Source organism: Larus michahellis, chromosome 3 (genome assembly GCF_964199755.1).
Source record: "Larus michahellis chromosome 3, bLarMic1.1, whole genome shotgun sequence".
Classification (NCBI taxonomy): domain Eukaryota; kingdom Metazoa; phylum Chordata; class Aves; order Charadriiformes; family Laridae; genus Larus; species Larus michahellis.
The window spans coordinates 48,516,417-48,538,948 of record NC_133898.1 but is presented as its reverse complement, the minus strand read 5'-3'; the positions used below and the strand labels follow the sequence as shown (position 1 = coordinate 48,538,948).

At 38.2% G+C, this 22,532-nt stretch overlaps 1 protein-coding gene across 9 annotated transcripts in view; it reads left to right on the top strand.

Moving 5' to 3' along the window:
- Positions 1 to 22,532, top strand: part of RYR2 (ryanodine receptor 2) — a 422,851-nt gene that overhangs the window by 125,204 nt on the left and 275,115 nt on the right. For all 9 annotated transcript variants that reach the window (XM_074580040.1, XM_074580034.1, XM_074580039.1 and 6 more), the window contains exon 3: positions 6,858 to 6,962. In XM_074580040.1, the coding sequence (XP_074436141.1) occupies positions 6,858 to 6,962 (105 nt within the window). The remainder of the gene's footprint in view (positions 1 to 6,857; positions 6,963 to 22,532) is intronic.

The window sequence follows — 22,532 nt, the reverse complement described above, 5'->3', positions numbered from 1 at the left end:
TATTGGTTAGTATGCAGAGGTAAGATTTCTACTGAGACAAGTCAGTTATTAAAACCACGAAAGATGTGCGTGTTTGCCCTGCCTGTTTGATCCTGAAAGATTATAGGATTCCTACTTTGAAGTATGATTGTTGTAATGTGCATGGTTTATAATAAATCTGGTCAGAGATTATGAAGATATTCCTGTTGGGTGTCTGCTGTGCTTTCTAGAAAGGGGCAAAAAAAGTCTTTTATAAAGATCATCTTTCTGATGCTGCGAGAATTGAAGGGTGGCTGCCTCTGTCCAGATTCTAAAGCAATAATACCCTCCCAACTGATAATATCCTAGATTTTTCCATTATTTGTTGCAGTACCTACAAAAACAACATCATCTCTAAGAATAAAACGGAACTGTAAAGTTTAGAATAATACACACAAGATTAGAATAGTAAGGTAGAATTTGCAGGATCAGCATGAAGTTAAACAAAAAATGTGTTAATTTGGATGTGTGCCTAGAATCTCTGTAGCACTGTTGATCCTATGAGATTTTTTTTTTATTTTATTAATTGGCATGGAATTTTCCTGATTACCTTAAAAATTAACACATTTACATTGCATTAGGGTGATATACTATTAGCTAACGTTCATCAAAGCTTGGGGCTACAGCAGTATATGTTGTAATGGCTGCTGAGTTGAATGATGTGGTTTATCCATTGAGGCTGAAATGAAGTTGGATGGCTTCTTACCCAATGTCACTTTTATCTCTTGCTAAGAGTTTTAAATTTTCAGAGAATAGATAAAAAAGCAAAACAGCTCTCAGTAATGTGGATTGGACTTCTGTATAGTTAGACAGGAGACCAGACAGAGAGACTGGAGGGTAAGAGGAAAAAACTTCTTTACTTACCCTATTTAGAGATGGAATGTATGAGGCCCTAAATCCATAAAGAAAGTAAACATCATACTAGGAATTACAGCTTCCAAGCAGTTAAGACAGTCTGCTCTGTTAATAGTAGCCTCATGACCCTTGACAGCTGTCAGGATCACAGTCGTTTCCAAAGAGCAAAAACTGAAAAATTGTATCATAAAACTTTGATGTTGCTTGCAAGCATAAAAGAAAAGAATAGAATTGTAGTTACGTAACAACAGCCTAAGTAGAAATAGATTTCTTGTGGATTTTTAAAGGAGATTGTGTGAGGGATTCATTTCCTTCTGAATGTTATTCCTTCAGTTCGTGCAGTTTAAGTTTCAGGTAATGCATTTTTCTTTGCCAAGGAACTGTTCCACGGTAACCAGCAGATGACATTCACTATCTGGAAACAAGAGTATAGTGGAAAGGTTTTTAGTGTTCACTGTTCTGCGGACTCGTATGGGCATAAAAACTAGTAACTCCTTCTGATAAGACATAGGCTACTGTTGATCAGTGTTTAATATATCAACAGAAAGCATGGTCAGTGTATCAAGATTTTTTTTCACTACTGGGTTCGTCAAATCTACCACTTCATTTATGAGACAATTCTGCACTCAGGAATGTGGATAAAATATGGAAACTTTGTGAGACCACCAAAGATAATATTTTTTAAAAAATTAAAACAATCAGTCATTTAGGTTAGATTACAAGATATGTTAAAGTACAGGTGATCAGCATGTAGTGGCACAGGTAACCCACGTGATTCAAAAGAACCACTGAGGACTTGGAGCTGTCTTGCGTTCTAGGCTTCGAAAATTAATTGATTGCAGTGTATTTGGGTCTGACCTCAGTTCCACCACTAGCTGTTTTTTCCTGTGCTGGTCTCTTTTTCCCCTCGTTTTTTTATTCTGGACATTATTCTGGTGTCATCCTCCCGGTATTCCTCTGAGTTTTCCAGTTTTATTCCCTGAAACAGCTATCCTGTGAACAAGGAATATTTAGAGCTTTCGATTGTTAATAAGAAACTTTTCACTATGTGAAAAATGACTTTTTTCAGGAAGTGGAACTTGAACGGATTTTCAAAGTTTTCCCTATAAAAAGTGAAATAATACTTGTGACAAAAGGCCACGCCCTTGTCAAACCACTCTTCCAAAAACATTGAGGACATTATGGTTTTTAGATATAGTAACATAAAAAAGTTTTGAATATTGAGAACTTATCTGCTTTGGATGGAATATCCTATAAACGCTGGGTCTTCTGCAGATGCCTTGTACAGAAAGTGATGGTTTCAGACTGAAATAGCCATAAGCAGCTGAAAGCAAGTTTTTGTAGGAGGTGGCCAGGCAGCCTTCATGGTCTGCTAATGATAAACATGCAGGAGCTTGACACTGTTATTGAAAGGTCTTCTCTTCTAGAACTGAAACCCTAAGACTCATAATTCATTCTCTGTCTCTTCTGGGATTTGGTGAATATGACTCATCCTGTGTGGCTGACGGGACTTGTCGTCAGAGCTGTGTATTTCTGTACTGGGTCCATCTTTTTGACGACAAGCTTGCAAACATGGGAAGCTATGCCTTCTATAGAGAGTCCTAGAAGTGGATGTTTTCACTTGGTAATGTTGAGTGTGTTTCATCACTGTGACCAGCCAGAATCTCATTTAAGTAGAAAGGACTGCCAAAAAGACTGAGAGGTATAAATTTAAATGTAACTTGAACAGAGAGGATGGGTTCGGTTTCTTTCAGGCTACTCCCATGAATAGGGGTACAAATGTTTTGCTTAAATTCTGTACTGAAATTAATTTTTTGGATCCTCCTATTTGGATTCTCAAAGTTAGGCATCTAATAAATGTGCTACTTTTAAAAAAAGTTATGAACACCAATATCTCATTTTTTGACAATGTTACAAACTGTGGATGATTTGTAAATCAGGCTGCTTAGTTAAGTGTTTTTTTAGGCACTGATGTGTGAATATTTAGTACACAGTTACAGATGAAATACCTGCAAGTCCATTTCATTGGGGATTTGTTTAGCAGAGAAACAAAAATATCCATGAGCCTAGGAAACAACTAGGAAGATTGCAAATAACTAGAAAGAGAAATAAAGCTGAGGTAAAGCTGCTTATTCTTGGAGACAGAACTGTGTTTGCTGATGTGATTTATTATTCTTCAGTCTCATACTAATATTTATGAGAGGCAGAAGTTCAGTTTACATTCATATATAAGCAGGTCATACCTTGGCTTGTTAGCACTAGGTAATCATCAGAGTAATGATAGCAGGACTGAGCTTTGCATCTCTGGCTCTTGCTTTCGTTGTCATCACACTGGAGTACGGCATGCTTGTAAATAATAATTCACTAAAAACTGAAATAGTGCATAACAAACACATCCAGTAGCCACGATTCAGTTGTGGGTTGGACTAGAGTTAGAGATATTTTTAAATAGCATTTCAAAAGCTTTGCTCGAAACACCTTTTTAATAAAGGGTATGATTATCTAATTTGCAAATCTGCCTCCCACAGAGTAAAGCATAATTTACTACGCAAATATTACTACAGAAAATTAGTGTACACAATAAATACAGTTTAAAATGGCAGGAAGAATAAATAATTCTCAAATTTTCTAAATAAACCAGCAATTACTCCAGTAATATATATGCTTTAAAAATTGCAGATGAGAGTGACATTATTTTAATCTGTCTAATTTTGCTGACTGTACGTGCTATTATAAATAATCATGAAGGATCAATAGAAAAAGTTAATAGTAATATATTATTTTTTTCTAGCAGTGTTAAATCTCCTTTTGAAATTTAATATACAATTTCTAGTTTCTTTCTGTTATAATCTGTGGTGTTTTTTTTTTTTAACAAGCTACTTGCATATTAGGTTGTAATTTATGACTGACTAGATTGTCTAGACAAATAATTGACAATAAGACAAATCTTGTATACAAGAACTAGCAGAGAAAATGTTTTAAGCTCTAAGGAATACTGCAGATGGTACATTTTACTTTTTAAGTCACCAGGTATGTTTTATGTTAAAAACTATTAAATTAGAACTGATTTTGCAAATATGTAAAAAAAATGATATAAAATGAATTGTTCTGAATACTGCCATTGTTTATCAGAATTTTCCACTGATCTTTTGGATCAAAGATAAGTGATACAGATTCCTTGGACTATCCAAGGACCTCATTACATATTCTGTCACAAAACAAAAAAACCCTTTAGGAATATGAACTATTTTTCTATGCCTTCATTTAGGAAGTTACTGCAGCAAAGATGAATACAATAAAAATTGGTGAAAATGAAGGTTCAGGATTACCATTGTCGTTATTTGTGTCCCTTGAGACATCTGTTTTTGAGCACTGATCATTTTTGGGGCATATAAGTTGTGTTCTGCTCTCAAATTAAGGATTTGTTATTATCATTAAACCACTGAAAATTTCCAGCTAGTTATAGTTTGGTTTGGTATTTATTAATAGTGCATCAGTGGGTAGTTGTTAGACATGCAGCAAAACGTTGTCTTTAAAATTTTTTATTATTTAATAGTGTATTCATAGTCTAGCAAACCAATCACTAAAATACCTGCCCACACATTTGACTTGTCCTCAAAAAAGCCTGATATTGCAAACTGATTGCTACAGACTCTCATTGCAGCTCCTAGAATGTGCAGTCACTTTCTTCGTTCCTCAGTTTTAATGAGGAGGGAAGAAAATGCTCATGGCTGTCTTGAATGTAAAGGAGAATGGCACTGATGAAGGAGGAGTGTCCTAGTTATGTTGGCTTAATCACTGTGTGAAATGATGCAGGATTTTCCATATTTTGGAATGTACGACCTGTAGGGTAGGTCTAGTAGTAAAAAATTTTGACAGGTCACAAAATTGTATGAGAGACATATTCTGCCAGCAAACATCTTGCTTTAAATAACAGTAATAACAGTAGGAACGCTGTTATAGAATTGTATCATCGCTTGAGTTAGAAAGGACCTTTAAAGGTCATTTAGTCTAACCCCCCTGAAGAATTTGTTTGCTTATATATGTTTGTTTATAAGCAAATAGACACAGAAAATTTTGGCATCTTTCTGAGCACAGTGTAAGGAGCATCTTTTTCTGCTTTGTTCAGACTATTGTTTGTCAGTCAGTCTTCACTGGGGAGAACTGCAGGTGAGCTGGACTGTCAGGCAGTTTCTTTCTGTGAGGCTTTCTAGAATGGAAAACTGTACTCGTGTTTACTGAGCAGAAACAACACCTTGCAACCTGCGATTTTTGAGTGCTCTCTTTCCTGCTTTGTAAAATAAGGGCTTATGATAGTACTTATGTTACGAGGATGTTTTGAAGAGAATCTAATTAGTTGTCTGTTGGCCTGATGCTAGCATGAAAAGGACTGTTGTAGTGTCTGAGGAACTACAAAAGGAAAATGGTAACGAGAATACTTACAAGTAAGTAGAGGCCTGATTCTAAAAGAGTTGGCTTAAAAATATTTCATTTCTAAGTATAGTTGCATAAATAAATCAAAATCTGATGTAAATAGGGTGCTATTTGATGCTTTTTGATCTGGCTAAATACTTTTTTACACTCATTTTATCGAAATATAAATAGTGGAAGGTAATGAAAGATCTATTAGTTAATAAAGAGACTTGAATTACTGTAAAGTTAGGAGTGATGAGCAGCAAATTAATAAGCTATTAAGTGTGAGGTATTCTGAGAAAACTAACTTTTGAAAAAGAGAGAATGAAATGGTTTTGCAACTACCTTTTACAATTTAATGTACTGTACACAGTTTCAATAAATGTGCAGTTTCACAGCTTTAGCGGTAAAAATAATTCATGGTGTAAAAAAAAAAAAAAAAAAAAAAATCCAATAGACAGTAAAAGTATTCCTAAACTAAAATATGCAACTAACATGAAAAGGAAAAGAGAAGGAACATGAAAGAAGTTCTGGAGGCAAGAAAAGGTGTGTAGGAGTTGCGTATTCTATTAACAGAGGAAAAGATCCCCACATAAAGTCTAATTTTACTTTATTACTTTGTAACTTAGACATTGCTATTACAAACCTGTTTCAATTTTATTACTGATTTTTATGATAGTCTGGAAAATTAGCTTTTCGGTAGCTCAATGATTTTTTCCAGTCGTGACAAGTTTTAGAAGTCTGTCTATTTTTATCCTGCTTAGAACAGAACATGGTGAAGTATACTGCCCTGCAAGGCTGAGAAGCTACTGGCTTGGCCTTGATATGCAGTGCCTTATGTTTCTGCTACAGAAAATGAATCTTGACCTGAAGACCCTCAAAGATGAGGTCTGGCTACAAACAGTAGCCTAAAGACTGAATTTGTTGCCCCCACAATCTGATCATCACGTTTAAGACACATGTTCCATATGTTAATGTCCAAGCAGAGATTTCACCACTTTGCTTGGCAGCCTTTGACAGTGTTTTCTACTCCCAGTGTGATTTTTTTTTTTTTTTTTTCTCCCTAATATCTAATTGTATAATCCTATACTGCTGCTCCTGTTCCTTTCAAGGAGCCCCTCTGAGAAGAGTCTGGCTCTATTTTCCCTGTAGTCACCACTAGATTGGTAAAGAGAACTGTAAGATCCCCCTCTCTTCTCTCTCCTCCATGCAGGCTGATTGAGCTCAGCTTCCCCAGCCGCACAGGATGAGTGCACCAGCCCTGACAATCATGGTAATCCTCAGCTGAACTTGATGCAGTTTATTGATTTTGGTCTTTTATTGAGAGGCCCCGAATGGGACCCAGTACCCCAGGTGTCAGCTTCCCAAATGCTGAGCAGAGGGGAAGAATCGCTTCCCTTTGCTTGCTGGCTAAGCCTTAACTGTTGCAGCCTCGATGTGGCTGGCTTTCATAGCCTCAAGGATATAGTAGATCTTTCAGATTCATGGAAAGTGAGAGAAAATAGAAGCATTGGGAAGTGCTATTGAGCGAATCCGTCACTAATGTGATCTCATGTTTTTGTTTCACCTAGAATGTTCCGCCCGATTTGTCCATCTGCACTTTTGTGCTGGAGCAGTCTCTGTCGGTACGGGCCCTCCAGGAAATGCTGGCTAACACAGAAGAAAAGGCAGAAGGGGTAAGTTACTGAGTATTCACTTTTTTCACCTTGCAAAATACAACATTTTTTTTTCCCACAGTCCCATAAAATGCCAGACACTGAGACTGAAAATGGTATTTGGGAAATGAAGTCCAGGAACAGTCCCATGGATGATCCAAAGTGTGTGCTGTCAGTGATCATTTGTTCCAAGGACTAACTCCAACAGCAAGAGAATGAAAAGCACATGTGGGAGAAGAGGTGGTACTAGAGTAAGCAGATCCATGCTTCTAAATGGGGACCCCACTTCCCTTAGTTTGTAAATCCTGAAACCAAGAGTAAGCAAATCCACAGGAAAAAAATAAATTCAAAAAACCAGGCATAATGTCAAAAATCAAAGTCCAGACCCAAGGATGTGCAGTGATAACTGTGTACGGCCATGTATGTGCAGTAGAGCAACAATTTTCTTGCTGTTCATTCCCACCACATGCAGGCAGGCGAAGAAACTGAAGAGACTGTAGGGGAGTGCACGTTAAAGTAGTGCTATAGGGCAGAACAGAGTGAATGGAAAAAAAATAATCCATTTTCAAATACGAATTATTGAAACTTTTTTAAAATCATAACATTAATTGGTGAATTTTCTATTGGACTGTCTTTAGCAGAGTGTTGGGACCAACTGTTAAGTGAATATTTACTCTTAATACAGAGGTCACATCCAGAGAACTTGGGATAAAGAACCAAGTTCTCTGCAGAACGGTTAGAAAATGTGAGCTCAAGGATTCTGCTAGGCAGAGGACAGGCTAAAGAGAGCTTTATAGAAGTCTCAAGCGGAACATTTGCACTAGTTCTGGACTATTTTCTGCAGTAGATGTGAACAGAAAAAGACTTTTGTAGGGCACAGTGACTGATGGGACCTACATACTCCGAGCTGGAAGAACCATGTTTGATGGTAATCTGGTGTTTCCTGGAAACAGTTATTGATGTTTTCTGTGCATAACCCTGAAGGTTAGAGTTCTGGGCATTGATATCCGTGCCTAAAGAAAAGTGATGTCAGTTGTACTGATGTACCGTGCTCTGTACTCATGGGTCTTCTGAGATGTGCACGAAAAAGATACAGCAAAGTCTCTGAGTGTGGTCGTTATGTGACATTGTCTGTGTCGTTATTTTTCTTTCTAGTAAGTCTCCAGAAGCCAAGGCTAATGATAATACTAAAATGACTGAATATCTACTTGCTGCTAAATTAACAGAACTGACATTTAGTGTCTGTATGTAGTTTCTATGAAAAATATATTGAGTTTTTCTTTGCGTTTATAGTTATTTGTTGTAGGGTTGGTACTTATGTAGCCAGCTTCATATTTGTTTGAAGTAACTGTTAGAACATGTGTTTTTTGCATTTAATGACTGATGTGGTTACTTTGAGTTTTATGAGAAGAGGTAATTTTGTGCATACGTCTGAAGCACTATATCTTCCTGAAGCAGCATCAATTTTTTATTTAGTATAACAGTGTTTTCTTTCATTTAGGAGAAGAAACTATAGTGATTTATAGTAACAATCTCTCTAGAAACTGGATTCAATATGACCTCAGTTTTCAAATGGAAATAATCCTGCAAAGGGAGTTCTGTTCAGTCCTCAATTACTTATTACATTAGAAATCATTAAGACTGCTGTGTTTAAAAGTGGTCTCCTTGTGCTTCTTTGCTTTTTGTGGTGTGTAATCTCTTGAATGCTGTGTTTATATAATAGGTATTCTTATTATATAACAGGTAAGAGCAGTAATGAAACGGCTGAGTAATATGAACAAAATCTCATGCTGACTGCAGTCAGAACAATAAACAGCTTTCCTTGTGCTTAAGAAAGAATAACTCTGTGCGCTAACTGGATTTAATTTTAATTCTCAATTAGTATGTATTAAATGTGCAAGATTACCTCTGCAATAAATACCTACCTTTTTAGTGCAAGAATCCCAAAATATGAATTTCCATACTTGATGAGATTAGCAATCCATCTATCTGAGTATAGCTACTTCTCTTTCCTGAATCAGCTAAATGCTAGTATCAGAGGCAACAGTGGAAAATCAGTGAGACTTCATAAGAAAGAATGTGTGTAGTGCTCTGTTTCTTCTAGCCCTAGGCACTGAGTAGTTACTTTGTGCTCTGAGGTTTTGTAATTTCTCTTTAAAATACTATGCTTAGCTCTGGCAGTTTATTAAAACATTGAAATTCATAGCTTGATTTTATGCTCTTGGTTTAAAAAATAAAACCACAGCCTATTTTGTTTGCTTAGGCAGCATTATTTACACTTTTCATTTTAAACAGGTAAATTTTTGATTTTGCTGGGGACTTGAGTACTTTATACATGTACTACTTTTATTGTTAGTTTGCCCACAGAAGAGAACCATCCTGTGTGCAGAGAAAGGGAATAGTAAGTAATCATATAAGTGAAGACTGTCATTACAAGTGTGCTCAGGATCTGGACTGTGGTCTCTTAGGCAAGCAGAATTATAGCTGCTCTGTCCTGGAAGGGCATAAAGCCCAAGTATTATTTTGTAATTATTTTGATTTGGCTTTTGAGTGCAACTTTTTATTATTAGAAGAGCAGGTGAAATATGAAAATGGAAATCCTTAGGTTTTTATAAATCATTACAGACCAGAAAAAGCCTTCAGGTAATCTGTTCTCAGCCTGGCCATTGCATTTTGCCAGTGAGTCCTCTTTGGAGCAGAGTGCCTTATTTTTCACTAAAGCTTTTGGGACTGAATGATCCTGAGAAAGCGAATCCACGGCTTTCTCGAATAATTTAGGAATGATCACCGCAAGAGGTTGTAAGTGTGTTTTGCTTCTGATTCTTTACCCTGACTGTTGGTTGTGGTGGCTTTGGCGGTGTATTTTGGGTTTGTTTTGGGCTTTTTTGGTTGTTTGGTTTGTTTGTTGTTTTTTTTTTGTTTGTTTGTTTTCTTAATTGAATCCTTATTTACTACACTCAGGAGCTCTCTGACATTTAGTACTTTCTCCTTGTGAAAGTGCTGAAATGCCATAGTCAAATCAGTTCCTGGAAATTTTCCCTAATTTTCTTCGGAAATGAAGCCTGGCCATTTATCCATTACTATTCTTGTATTCAGTAACTTCTGAGCTTTCCGGACAATATAAACAATGCTAGAAACAGGGGTAGATAGTTATGTTCTTCCAGATGTGATGGATATTGAATAGGAGAAAGGGACCTGACTTTACATCCCTATAAGGGGAAAGGAAGGCAAAGCTGGCTGTTTTACATTACCATCAACTGCTCTTGTGCTGGTGTACCTTCTGCGCTGCTGTCTTTTGCTCAGAAGAGGTGCTGCAGGTACATGGGAAGGAAGTTGCCAGGTTTCAGGTGCGAGGAAGGGATTTATAATTTTGTGGCTTCTTTCAGTTTTGGGTTTTAAACATCTCTTATGAAAAAGTTAGACAAAAAACCTGTACATGGTATGCTATTACCAGTCTCGCATTTCATAACATGGAAAATTATTTCTGTATCTTCTATTGTGACTGTCCTGCCTGTATATTCAGGGATTACCATAATTCTTATTTTCAATATGTCATGTCTTGTTGATACTGATGATTTATGAAAGATTTTACAATGACTAGTACCTTTAGATCCAGTATGCAGATTTCAGTCATGATATATAGCAGGCAAAGTAGGTGATGACGCTGATTATTACTTGGCCGAAATCAAGGGCTGTCATGTATAATCTTGAGCAAGCTTACCTACTTTAAGTCTCTATTGATGGCATACAGGTGAATTTGCCAGGTTCTACAAAATTCTCCACCAAGTTGCTTTTCTGTTGTGTGACAGTTCAAGAGCTGGCAAAAAAAAAAAAGGTATCTAGATTTACTTGACATGGAAAAACGTCAGGTATTTTCTGAGCCTCAGTTGCCTCAGCAAATGATTTAGACTTTTGTCTGAAAGCTTTTTGAAATCATCCTCAAGTAAACACACTGCATAAAAAAACTAGCTATTAAAATAAAAATTTGCCAAGAGGGTATGCAAATTAAAATGAAGTGTAAGGTAACCTTCATAAAGGCTATTGCTACGAACTCTTATTTGAAATATATTTCAGAGGTAGGTGGGGTTTTTTTCATATTCTTCAGTACAAATGATTTTTTTCAAAAGGGAGAATTTGAGTATTCAAAACACTGCTATCTGTGTTTAGATAACAAGTGGCTAGTTTGAACCTTCATTCTATTCTAATCCATTTATTACTTCAAAGAGATCAAAAAAAAGTTTTGGGTACAGTGGCTAGGTACAGGAAATTAAATTAACTTGGCATTTAAAGGACATTTTACTGTAAGTGAAGCACAAAGTCACGTATCTTTTATATTGCCCTGAACAAAACCCTGCTTTTCTTTTGAAACCAATAAGAGCTTGTGATTCTTTGAGCTACACTTGCTTTGCTTGGGTTTTCTGAAATATATCCAGCAATCTCATGATATAAATAATGTACTATTCTTTTACTTTGTGATGTCTTTTATAGTCCTCTGTGATAATTATCATAAATGAGCTCATTGAAATTTGAAGACTCCTGGTTGTGTGCTACATGCCATACCCTGGTGAAAAGACATCCATCCATCCATCCAATCTATCTATCTATCTATAACATATAAATACGTGTGGTGTGTGACTTGCTTTCACCTGTCAGCATGGTGTGCATCTTTGTGTGGATGAGAGGTGTTATATCCCACGCAGAGGATTGTTGTTAATTGCACCTTTTCATTGGAGTGATTGAGAACACTTGGTGTAAACTGTCTTTCACAGCAGCTTTAATTACTTCTGTCAGCAGTGGCAAAGCATTCTTCTCACTCTGGTCTACCAGAAGACAAGTGGGTGCCAAGCCCAATGTTATTGTTGTGTAGTATCATTTTATTTTATTGCTGCGTACCATCCATCCACAGCAAAATCTCATTTCACTGGAGAGTGTAGAGTAAGAGGCGCCTATTCTAGTGAGAGCTTCTGGAGCACCTGTTTGCTGACTTGTGCTTTGTTCTGCCAACAGGAGGGGTGTGCATGGGCTTTTTATAGTTCAGGTATATACAGAAGAGCATAAGACTGCTCTGGGTTGTGTGTTGGTGGGGGGTTTTTTTGTTTGGTTGGTTTTTTTCATCTCCGATTTTATCAGCAAAGTGGGTAGAAAGTTCAGTTCCTCTGCTTAGGGCCTGGGCTTCATGCTACGTGAATTCCTTGCTAGTAGAATCAGCTGCACATTGAGGGCAACGTGCTTCTATTGGAATTTTGGTTTAATGACTCTTGCAGGACAGATGCACCAAACACTCTTATCCTGTATGGAACCACATGGATTTCTCTCAGTTGCTTCTGTGGCCTTTCATATCAAGTGTCAGTTTTTTGATTGCTTAATACAAAAAATATGCTACTGAAATAAGTAAGGATTTCTTTGTGTGTCATCTGTAGCAAGAATGTGGATGTATATGTACTGACAATTTCTGTATTTTGAATGACACCATATACTAAGTACTAGAATACATCAGGATAATGTAGGGCTCTAGCATTTCTATTGATCTGATTTAAAGTGCTGATTCAGGAAATCACACTGTATTTGTTCTTTACTTCTGAATGAAAAACTTTGAGTAAACTTGAAGTCTTTTTTACTATTTGTCTTCCTAGACTTCATTACATAGGAAAAAAATTGGCTCCCATTTGCCTAAATATGCTTGAGATTTGTTTACTTTTATGCAAATTCAAATGTAGGGTTAACTCCTTTGTTAGTTTCTTGAAAATTGATCTTACTTGCCATATTGTCTACTGAACATTTCTGCGTGCAGTTTTCTGCTTTTTTTCCCCCAGTATTTGCAATGCAGATGTGCTTTTCTACCACTGTATGCTATGGAGATTTCCTGTGCTTGGAAGCTCTGTCCTGTCCTCCTGGTTGGTACTGAACAGGTGAAACGCTATGAGCTCCTGAGGAATGGTCTTACATGGGGTGAGGGGTGGAAGAAAAAAAAAGACAAAGGATCTTATTTCACATTTTCTCTCTCAGTAAAGACATTTAAGCACTTAACAAGAAATGCAGCATGAAGACTTCATGCTAAATGAATGTGCCGGAGTTTCTCAGATCTGCTCTTTAACTGATTGCACTTGTGGCATTCTCACGGACATCGAGGTTCAGAGCTGGAAGTAGACTTCTGTCTGATACTTTTGGGTGTTCTGCAAACCCACCTGAAGCTGGGGACTGGTCCTGAAAGCAGAAAACTGATGTGTAAGATGATGGTTTTGGAGCACTCAGGCACTGCTGCTGTGGGTTTGAATGCAGGGAGAACCAGAGCCAATTCAGTTCTGCTACTGAAGTGGAATGGAAAAGCTATGCGTTTGAGGCACAGATAGTGAAGATGACCTAACCCTTCCCTGAGATTGCAGTTTTGCACAGCTCCAAAGTGGACTAGACATGAGGATTAAAACAAGAATTGTTTCAGATTCCATGTGGTCCTAGGAAAGAAACGGAGAATAGCTGGACAAAAAGCTACTGACTGAAAATGACCTGTGTGGAAGTCACTGAAACTGGCACTTTGGTGTAATGAGCTGCCATGAGGACAGCTGAGAAATATTGGCAGAGAGATTAGGTTGGGGAACTCAAGGTGTGCTGTTGGGCTTTTATCTTGGATGAGAAAATAAGGGGATTGTCTGTTTCTATGCTTTTCACTAGTCAATTCCAGAGGTATTATGCCCATGCCATCTATAACCTACAGTTAGTTAACATAAAGGATTGTCAACATACTGACGCCATTCAGCAAAGATTCCTGCTTAAGTCCTGGAAGAGTTGGGTTGGTTTTTTTAGTTCCCCCTGCCCCCGCCTTTTTTTTAATGTCATTTAAGCACAGAGAAATTGGAAATGGTACAGTTAAATTTTTCTTTAGAACCACACAACTCATTTGTTGCAGTGCTTGGAAATGGTGTACTAAATGCTGTTTAGGCAAAATAAAAGATAAATAGTTTAAAACCCCCCAAATCGTCACATTCAAATGCTTTTACAGAATGCTGAAGAGTGTCAGTTTTGCTACAGAATCCTGTGTGAAGCTGAGATAGTCTCTTAAACTACTCATTTTCTGAATGCTGCTACATGGTTCTCCGAAGCTATTAACACAGCAAGTTTTTAAACCAGGTCAGTCTAGCTAAGCAGTTAAAATCTGTACGCTAAGCTGTGATTGCTAGTTGTATTTTTTCTGGGTTTGTATGTCTTCATACCTCAGGACTGATTTGTGCAGGTGTTGAAGATTGTAGCTGATGGAAGCTACACATAAAATGTAAAATAATGTTAGAAATTGGGTGCTAGACATCTTAAACTGAACTCCTTGGTTTCTGTATACTTTGATTTTAATGGATCTGTGCTTTAGATTCTTTAAATGTATTGATATGTCATCTGAGGTATTGTGAAAATTGAATTAATATTTGCGATATTAGCATTGCAGTAGTGAACATCATAAAATTAATGGCATTTAATCATTATGTCTTTAGAAGAGTGGTTGTTTTTTTTAATCAATATTCAGGACAATGGTTGCGTACAGAGCTGCGATGAAATAATATAGTAAGTGACCACCCTCTCTTCTACATATTGAATGAGGCAGAGTTGATATTGAAAAGGTAATGGACATGTGGAAGGCTATGTTTTAAGGCAGTTACAGGAAAGCACTGAGGTTTAGGTTGCAAGGTGACTTGTGACTTTTTCTCTTTTTACTGCTTGCCTTAATTTTGTTAGTTTTTTTTTTTCTGGTAAAAATTAGCATAATTCTTCTGAAAATGCGAAAACTTCATACTTTAGCTTAGTAAAAAGTGTTTTGAAATATAAATTGTTCATGATTATATGTAGTTCTTGTCTGTTGCAGCTCTCGTAGTACTGGCAGTACAAAGTGCAGCTTTACATTAATGTCACAGTTGAGGCAAGGCCTGAATAGTATGATACTCAGACACTGTGAAGCCCAAGACCTTACATTAAATAAACGATAACTTTAATTTTTGCTAAGGTATATAATTATATTGACAATGGAAATAATAATTATGCAATATTTTTAAACAGATTTTTAATAATGCTGTGCAAATGTCTCATAATATATATGACAATTATCCAAATTTATATTTGTGTTATAGTGGCTTTTTGTAGGGATAGCTTTCTGCTTGGTGGATCCAAAATTTCAAAAATAGAGGGATCCTTTGTCTCATCTTAGTGGCTTATAATAGCAAGTTTAAAGAATATTTAGATGCTCTCAGTGTAGGAAATGCACAGCAGTGCTCTACAGGCTGGGAGTATGGCAGATGTTAATGATGTCTGCAGTGCTGCTATCAGGCAGCTCCACAGGACCTCAAAGCAGCTGCAGCTGGAAGATTACACAGGGGATCCTTCCTCTTGAAATGTGTTCAGTGTGCTAATGCTCCAGGAGGTACTGTACCGATACCTTCTGTGGTGATTTAAAAAAAAACAAAACGCCTAATCTTCAAATTCAGTGAAGGTTTTCTTAATGTAGTTTTGTTTCTAACTCTCCTTGTCTTGTAGGGTTCAACACCTTGGTGTGCTTTTGATGCTAATGATGCTGTATATGGATCCTTGACTTCTGTGTTCTTCAAGTTTGGATGTGAATAGTCCACCCCAAAGGGGTAAGGTTTGAGTGGCAGCAACATGGGTAGCGTTTGAAAGAAAAGAAGAGGTAGAGCTACGATTGTGAGACTGAGTAGGACTGAACAGACTGGATTCCTGTCCTGAACAGGAAAAGGGAAGAAGTTGAGTTTGGCGAGGAGCAGGGTTCATCTCTGTGTTGCTTGTGTGGTGTGTCAGAGTTGATGACAAACATGCATGGTTTCCTGATGGTTGTCACTGAACATTGCTGCCGAATAAGTCAGGATAGGTATTATAGGCGTGAGGATACATCTGCATGTATGTAATGGCATCTCCACATGGCAATTAGAAATTTGAATCCATGGTAGCTACATCACAGAGTCATCTACAATATCTTAGCAAAAATTACTGTTCTGGTGGGAACAGGTGTTATTTCACAACCATCAGCTATTTGTCTGTGGAAAAATTCTTTCTTTTGATGCCCAGCCATTCCTTAGCAACTGTGGTAGTGTTGATTCACTGAGAAGGTATGGTTTCTGGTTTTGGAAGGTCTTGCTGGAGAGCCATCAAAAGTTTTGTTTCAATAACAATAGTAAAACAAAGCCTTCCAAGCAGGTGAGTGTATTGGTCTTGTTTAAGTACTACTGTAGTGTGAGAGTTACACTACTCCAGGTCTAATGCTAACGGGCAGATTTGTTTTTTGTTTCTCTCTTATCATAGAGAATTACCTTTTTTTAATTTACTTATGAGGATGGCAACAACTCTTGAGTTGGGGATGGGGGGAAGGAAAGTGAAAGAAATGAAGGGGTATAGGACCAAGGATGTAAGTGAGCAAAGGCGGAGAACAGGAAGCAGCTGTGTTTGCAAAGGTGAGATTCTGCTTCTGGGCTCCCGGTGCCTGATTTATAGCCTAGGCTGGGACCTGGGCGCAGAAGAGGCAATGAATGCTTGCTCTTCACAGGGGCACTGTCCCGCCTTTTTGAATGGCAGGATCATCTACCTCCGCTGAACTCACCTCAGAGCAGCAGGGTTGCAGGGCTTGGGCTGAGCTCAAAACTCAATGGGAGCTATAAACCAAGATCTTGCCTCAGAGTGCATCGGGATCACTCACCTCTCCTAAACTGGGATTTTTCATTTTGAGCATTTGAGCTGCCACTCCGCAGGCAGGGCCTCGTCCTAGTGAGGGTCAGGACAGCAGGCTGCTGGGCAGCCCCGGCTGGGAAGGGAGCTGCCGACCGCAGCAGCCCGTGCTGTCAGCATGCTGAGCCACGGTGTGTCTCTGGGAGGGGTAGCGGGTCCCGCAGCAGCAGGCTCCATTTTGGAGTGTCTGCAGGATCTCAGCTGCAGTAAACGCTCCTGCTGAGTTCCTGCAGGCAGCCTTGGAATGAGTCCTTCCCCTTCAAAAGCATACTTGTTAAATATACATATTTATATGGTGGAAAATTGGTAGACAGCTGGCTGAATATGAGCCAGCAGTGTGTCCAGGTGGCCAAGAAAGCCAACAGCATCCTGGTCCACATCAGAAATAGCGTGGACATCAGGACTTGGGAAGTGATCGTCCCCCTGTACTCGGCACTGGTGAGGCCCCACTTCGAATACTGTGTCTAGTTCTGGGCTTCTCACTACAAGAAAAACATTGAGGTGCTGGAGTGAGCCCAGAGAAGGGTAACGAAGCTGGTGAGGAGTCTAGAGCATGAGGAGCTGCTCAGGGAGCTGGGGTTATTTAGCCTGGAGAAAAGGAGACTGAGGGGAGACCTTATCGCTCTCTACAACTACCTGAAAGGAGGTTGTAGCGAGGTGGGGGTTGGTCTCTTCTTCCGAGTAACAAGTGATAGGACAAGAGGAAATGGCCTCAAGTTGCACCAAGGGAGGTTTAGATTGGAAGTTTTATCCCCTTATGCATTGCTTTTGTAACGCCTTTGATCTTGATCCATAAATGACTTTTTGATGAACATGTGATAGTTGCTGAGCTCTGAAGATTGTCTTCCCTTTCCCTAGCAGTCTCCTCTTTCTGCCTAGGCTGCAGCCTTTTCCAATGTTTGCTGTTTAGACAGTTATTTTCCCTTTAGTCCTCCAAATAATTGTCATTCTCGCTGTGCATAAATAGATAAGACTTTGTTTTCCTTTTTCATGTGATGGTAGTAAAAGCTCACTCCTTACTTTTCTTTATGGAAACAGTGTACTTCAAAATAGGCAGAGCAAAGCAGAGAAACTTGAACAGGAGACACTCAGGCTGCTACAAGTAAATATGACTTCTATTAGATTGGGTGTTGTCATCTGCTCTAGACCTAATTCATTTGGTTTATGAAGTCTTGTATTGTATATGATTTTTGTAGTTAATGCTTATTGGTGCAGATACTGCTGATGGTGTGGACTGTGCTTGTAATTATGGCAGTACATGCAGCTTCCACTCCTGAAGCAGCCTTTGGTAGCCAACAGTCTGTTGATAAATATGCAGAACACTTACTTTTCTTGAAAGGAGTTTCTATTTAAAAAGACTTGGGATGAGTCACAGAAGATAACGGTACATACAGAGCAGAAGGAAAGGGACAAATCTGGAAATCCTGTTTTTTCACAGTTTTTTTTAATGGTGATTATTTAATGTGGTAAATTCACATAATGTAGCATATATGTAGGTCATTTAGCAGCAGACTACTTTAGTTAACTGGGTATTTGTGCATTTTTTCTCTTTGTGAAATTCTATTTCCAGGTGGTGTGTGTTTGTTAGCTTATAAGCTGTTTACTGTGTATAGCTCCGCTTCTTCAAAAGAACTTGTGCATTTGTCCAAGTTGTAATAATATAGTAACTGATAAATCCTTTGGCTGTTCCAAGGAATTTCAGGTGAGGTTTCTTTTTCTCTCTCCTCAGCTATGCGTCACTACTTTTAAATAAAGAACTTATTGGTGCGTTTTTTAAATAAAGAACTTATTGGTGGGTTTGGAGATCTTCAGAGGAGCATATTAGGTAGCCAGCATTTGCCTCTGCCTAGAAGGAAGACCTTCTCTTTCTCTAATGATCCCTCAGGGTGCAAATGCTGAGTCCTTTCCCAGTTTGGTTTGAAACTGGAGTCAACGACACTTGAACTGAATATTTAGCAGATCATTTTTCCAAAGTCCTGGAACTATCTAGAGTATATAGGTGAGAGACTTTACTGTTTGCTATTTTTTAATGAATGGTGTTTAGTAGGTTTTTGAAATTCTACCATTTAAATTTCCCAGTGAAAATATGAGGGAAATTGACTTCATATTTAAATGCTTCATGCACAGTGGTTTTGTTTTTTTTTTCATCCCTTTTCCTCTCCTATACTTGTAAATGCAGTGTATTAGGTAGCTTAATAAGTGCTAAAATATTTTTAGAGATTTTTATGCAGAAATCAAGGATTTAAACACAATAATCTCAGTATTTTGATATTGAGAATAATTCATTTCAGATGAGAAGTATTCTTGTCTCTTACTTTGGTAGTTCACTAAATTTGTGAAATAATTATGTTGCCGAATTTTTTTTTTTCTCTTCAAGGAAGTTATTCTATTGTTGGGGAGTGATGAACATCCTGTAGTTCCATTCAAATTTTGTAAGGTCAAGGCAAAAGTTCTCAATGTTCCTGTTAATTTGGGAGGAATATGCCATGACCAAACTTAAAGAGTGTGAACTCTCTTTATTTGCGCTTAGGTTCGGATAGGAAAAACAGTCCTGTTGTTTCACAGCTAAGTGTGTAAGACCTGTAAATTGATTGTATCATAATTCGTAGAATCACAGAATGGTTTGGGTTGGAAGGGACTTTAAAGATCATCTAGTTCCAACCTCCCTGGCATGGGAAGGGATGCCTCCCACTGGACCAGGCTGCTCAAAGCCTCATCCAGCCTGGCCTTGAACATTTCCATGGAAGGGGAAATCACAACTTCTCTGTGGAACCCATTCCAGTGTCTCACCACCCTCACAGTCAAGAATTTCTTCCTAATAGCTAATCTAAATCTACCATCTTTCAGTCTAAAACCACTACCCCTCATCCCATCCCTACACTCCCTGATGAAGACTCCCTCCCCATCTCTCCTGTAAGCCCCTTTTAGGTACTGGCAAGCTGCTATAAGGTCTGCCTGGAGCCTTCTCTTCTCCAGGCTGAAGACTGCATACTGGAAGGTGCTAACACATTTCTTTGAATCTCTTGGTACATATTTCAGACAGTGAATGCTACAACTAGCCCACTCATTTTGACTTGATGTTTTAGCCCTACGCTCCCTATACCCAGACTTGACATTGCTCAGCCTTTTTATAGTGTTTCTCCACTGAGGAAAATAACATATAGGAAACATCCTTATATGCTATTACTGCAGGAAGTACGAGACTCCAGTGCTTCTTGTGACTCTGAGTATTGCAAGAAGCTGCAAAGTAGAAAATAAAACTTTATTAGGGAACTGAGACCTTTGTGTGGAAATGACAGTTAAAAGAAAGACTTGCTCCAGTTCAGTGCTGCACACTGTTTAGCCTTTTTGTAGCTCAGATGTCTGCACCTGCCCAGGTTGCCTAGTCCATTCTTAACTCATTAATAGAGTGGCATGGGTTGAGACAAGAAAGAGCAGATGCAATAGACTTTCTGCTGAGATTTCTTCTGAAATCCTTTTCCTACTTTTTCCAGCGAAATACAAATCACTTTCATAGATGATTTCAGGATTTTTCTGGCTTGATGTAAAACAGCAGAGAAAATAATACCTTAACACAGAGACCTCTTCAGGACATTTAAAAGCTCAAGCAAGGGATTAATAGGATAAGCTGATTTGTTGATCTTCACAGTAAAATTTGATCATTTATGGTTGATACAGTTTCAGCGAAGTACAAAACTTCTCTTGTTACAGGTGAAAACATTTAGGACAGCATTTCTGACCTTTTTTTTTTTTTCTTTTTTTTGGTCCTTCTTGTCCTCCTCCTTCTTTCTTCCTGCTGGACACCCCCCCCAGCATCTATTGTCTTGTTTAGAATGTCTTTTACCACAGGCCAGTCTTTGAAACCTTTTGTGGATAGGACAGTGTTTAGGGGCTTTTCTTGTAATTTGAAATGCAAATCTCCTGAGGATTTGGAGGCTAAAAATATAGCTGGTGGTTTGAGTACAATACAGTAGGAAGCATTTTCTAAATTCTTTATCTCATGCTTATTCTGCATGTATTTAAAACAGTTAGCAATTTTTGGTTCATGGCCATCTCCTTTTTATATTCTATCTGCATTTCATGAAGGGAACTTTCAGCACTCTTGCTTCTTAATTCTGGGCAGATTTTTCATTTCCATCAGTCTCCTGTTTTTCTTTTGGCATATTGGATCAGTTCAGACTGCAGGCAAGATTAGACTAACCAAGAAGTCAGATTCAGAGAGCCCAAGTATGAAGGAACCCTACTGTAGTTGGGATTTGGAAAGAGCTTCCTGAAAATGAGATCAGGAAGATGATGATTAAAGGGAGTGATACAAACGCATAACATTCACTTGTGTCTAAGCGAAGACTTCAGTCTGTAAGGGAATGCTTAGCTAAAAGTTTCATTTGTTTTTCAGCTTGGTGTAATCAACTTCTTTTGCCGCAATGCATAGTTCAGTGAGTTTTTAATAAATAGAGTGATATGCAGTGAATTAATTATCTTTCTAATATAAACCTGACACTGATTTTTAAACTGATTTCAGAGTCAGTAATAAATATAATAAATATAGGTATACATATATATATAGGAATACTGCGTCCAGTTTTGGGCTCCCCAGTTCAAGAGGGACAGGGAACTGCTGGAGCGAGTCCAGCAAAGGGCAACTAAGATGATTGAGGGACTGGAGCATCTCCCTTATGAGGAAAGGCTGAGAGAGCTGGGACTCTTTAGCCTGGAGAAGAGAAGGCTGAGGGGAGACCTTATTATGGCATACAAGTATCTAAAGGGTGGGTTGAAGGAGGATGGTGCCAGACTCTTTTCAGTGGTTCCCAGCGACAGGACAAGGGGCAATGGACACAAGTTGGAACATAGGAAGTTCCGTTCAAATACATGGAAAAGCTTCTTTACGGTGAGGGTGACAGAGCACTGGAACAGGCTGCCCAGGGAGGTTGTGGTGTGCCCTTCTCTGGAGATTTTCAAGACTCGCCTGGATGCAGTCCTGAGTAATGTGCTCTAGGCAATCCTGCCTTAGCAGGGGAGTTGGACTAGATGATCTCTAGATGTCCCTTCCAATTCTGAAGATTCTGTGATTCTGTATATATCAGCAAGAAAAGATAGGTATCTGTTTCTTCTGCATTGGAATAGCTTTTTTTCCTTTTTTTTAAAAAAAAAATCTCTTTTGATAGCCTTTATTTCCTTCATTTATGCTGTTATTTTTGATCTGATACATATTTTTCCACATCTGTGTTTGATAGTTTTTATAGATTGTTGCATCATTCATGTTACCAACAGAAGATCAACTTTGGAGCACAATTGATTGATCAGTATACAGCCTGGTTATTGACACAGATATCTGACTTTTCTTTCCTCCTTCAGTAACATTAGTTCCAGAATGTCCTTGTTTTCCTCTAGATGTCCCAGTCTCTTCTCTCCCTGATCGAATTACATAAGAAAAGCACTGAAATACAGACAGAAATAATTCCTGGACAACATGAGAAAATACCCATGAAACAAGTATCTCCATTAACTTTTATTTAAAAGTCTCAGTTATATTATGGTAAAGCACTGTAATTAATGCTAGGAGCTTTTCAGATTTGTACACTCATAAATCCATGTCAGACTTTATTAAGAGAATGAAAGCATTTGATTGCACACATCATGTGTTCATTCTAAGCTAAACAGTTTCTGTAATATGAAGAATTTTAATTTCACAACCTCTACTCCAATATTTGACAACTTCATTGTTCAGGAAAATGCTGCCTGCGGATACCCATCAGTTAGGCAGAGTTCCAGCTAACTTGCATCATGAGCTTATTAACTCTCGTCTAATCATCCAGTCATGGCTGATTAATCTCTTCTCCTGGTGCCTTGTTTTAATAAAATCTGTTTTCCGTTCCACTG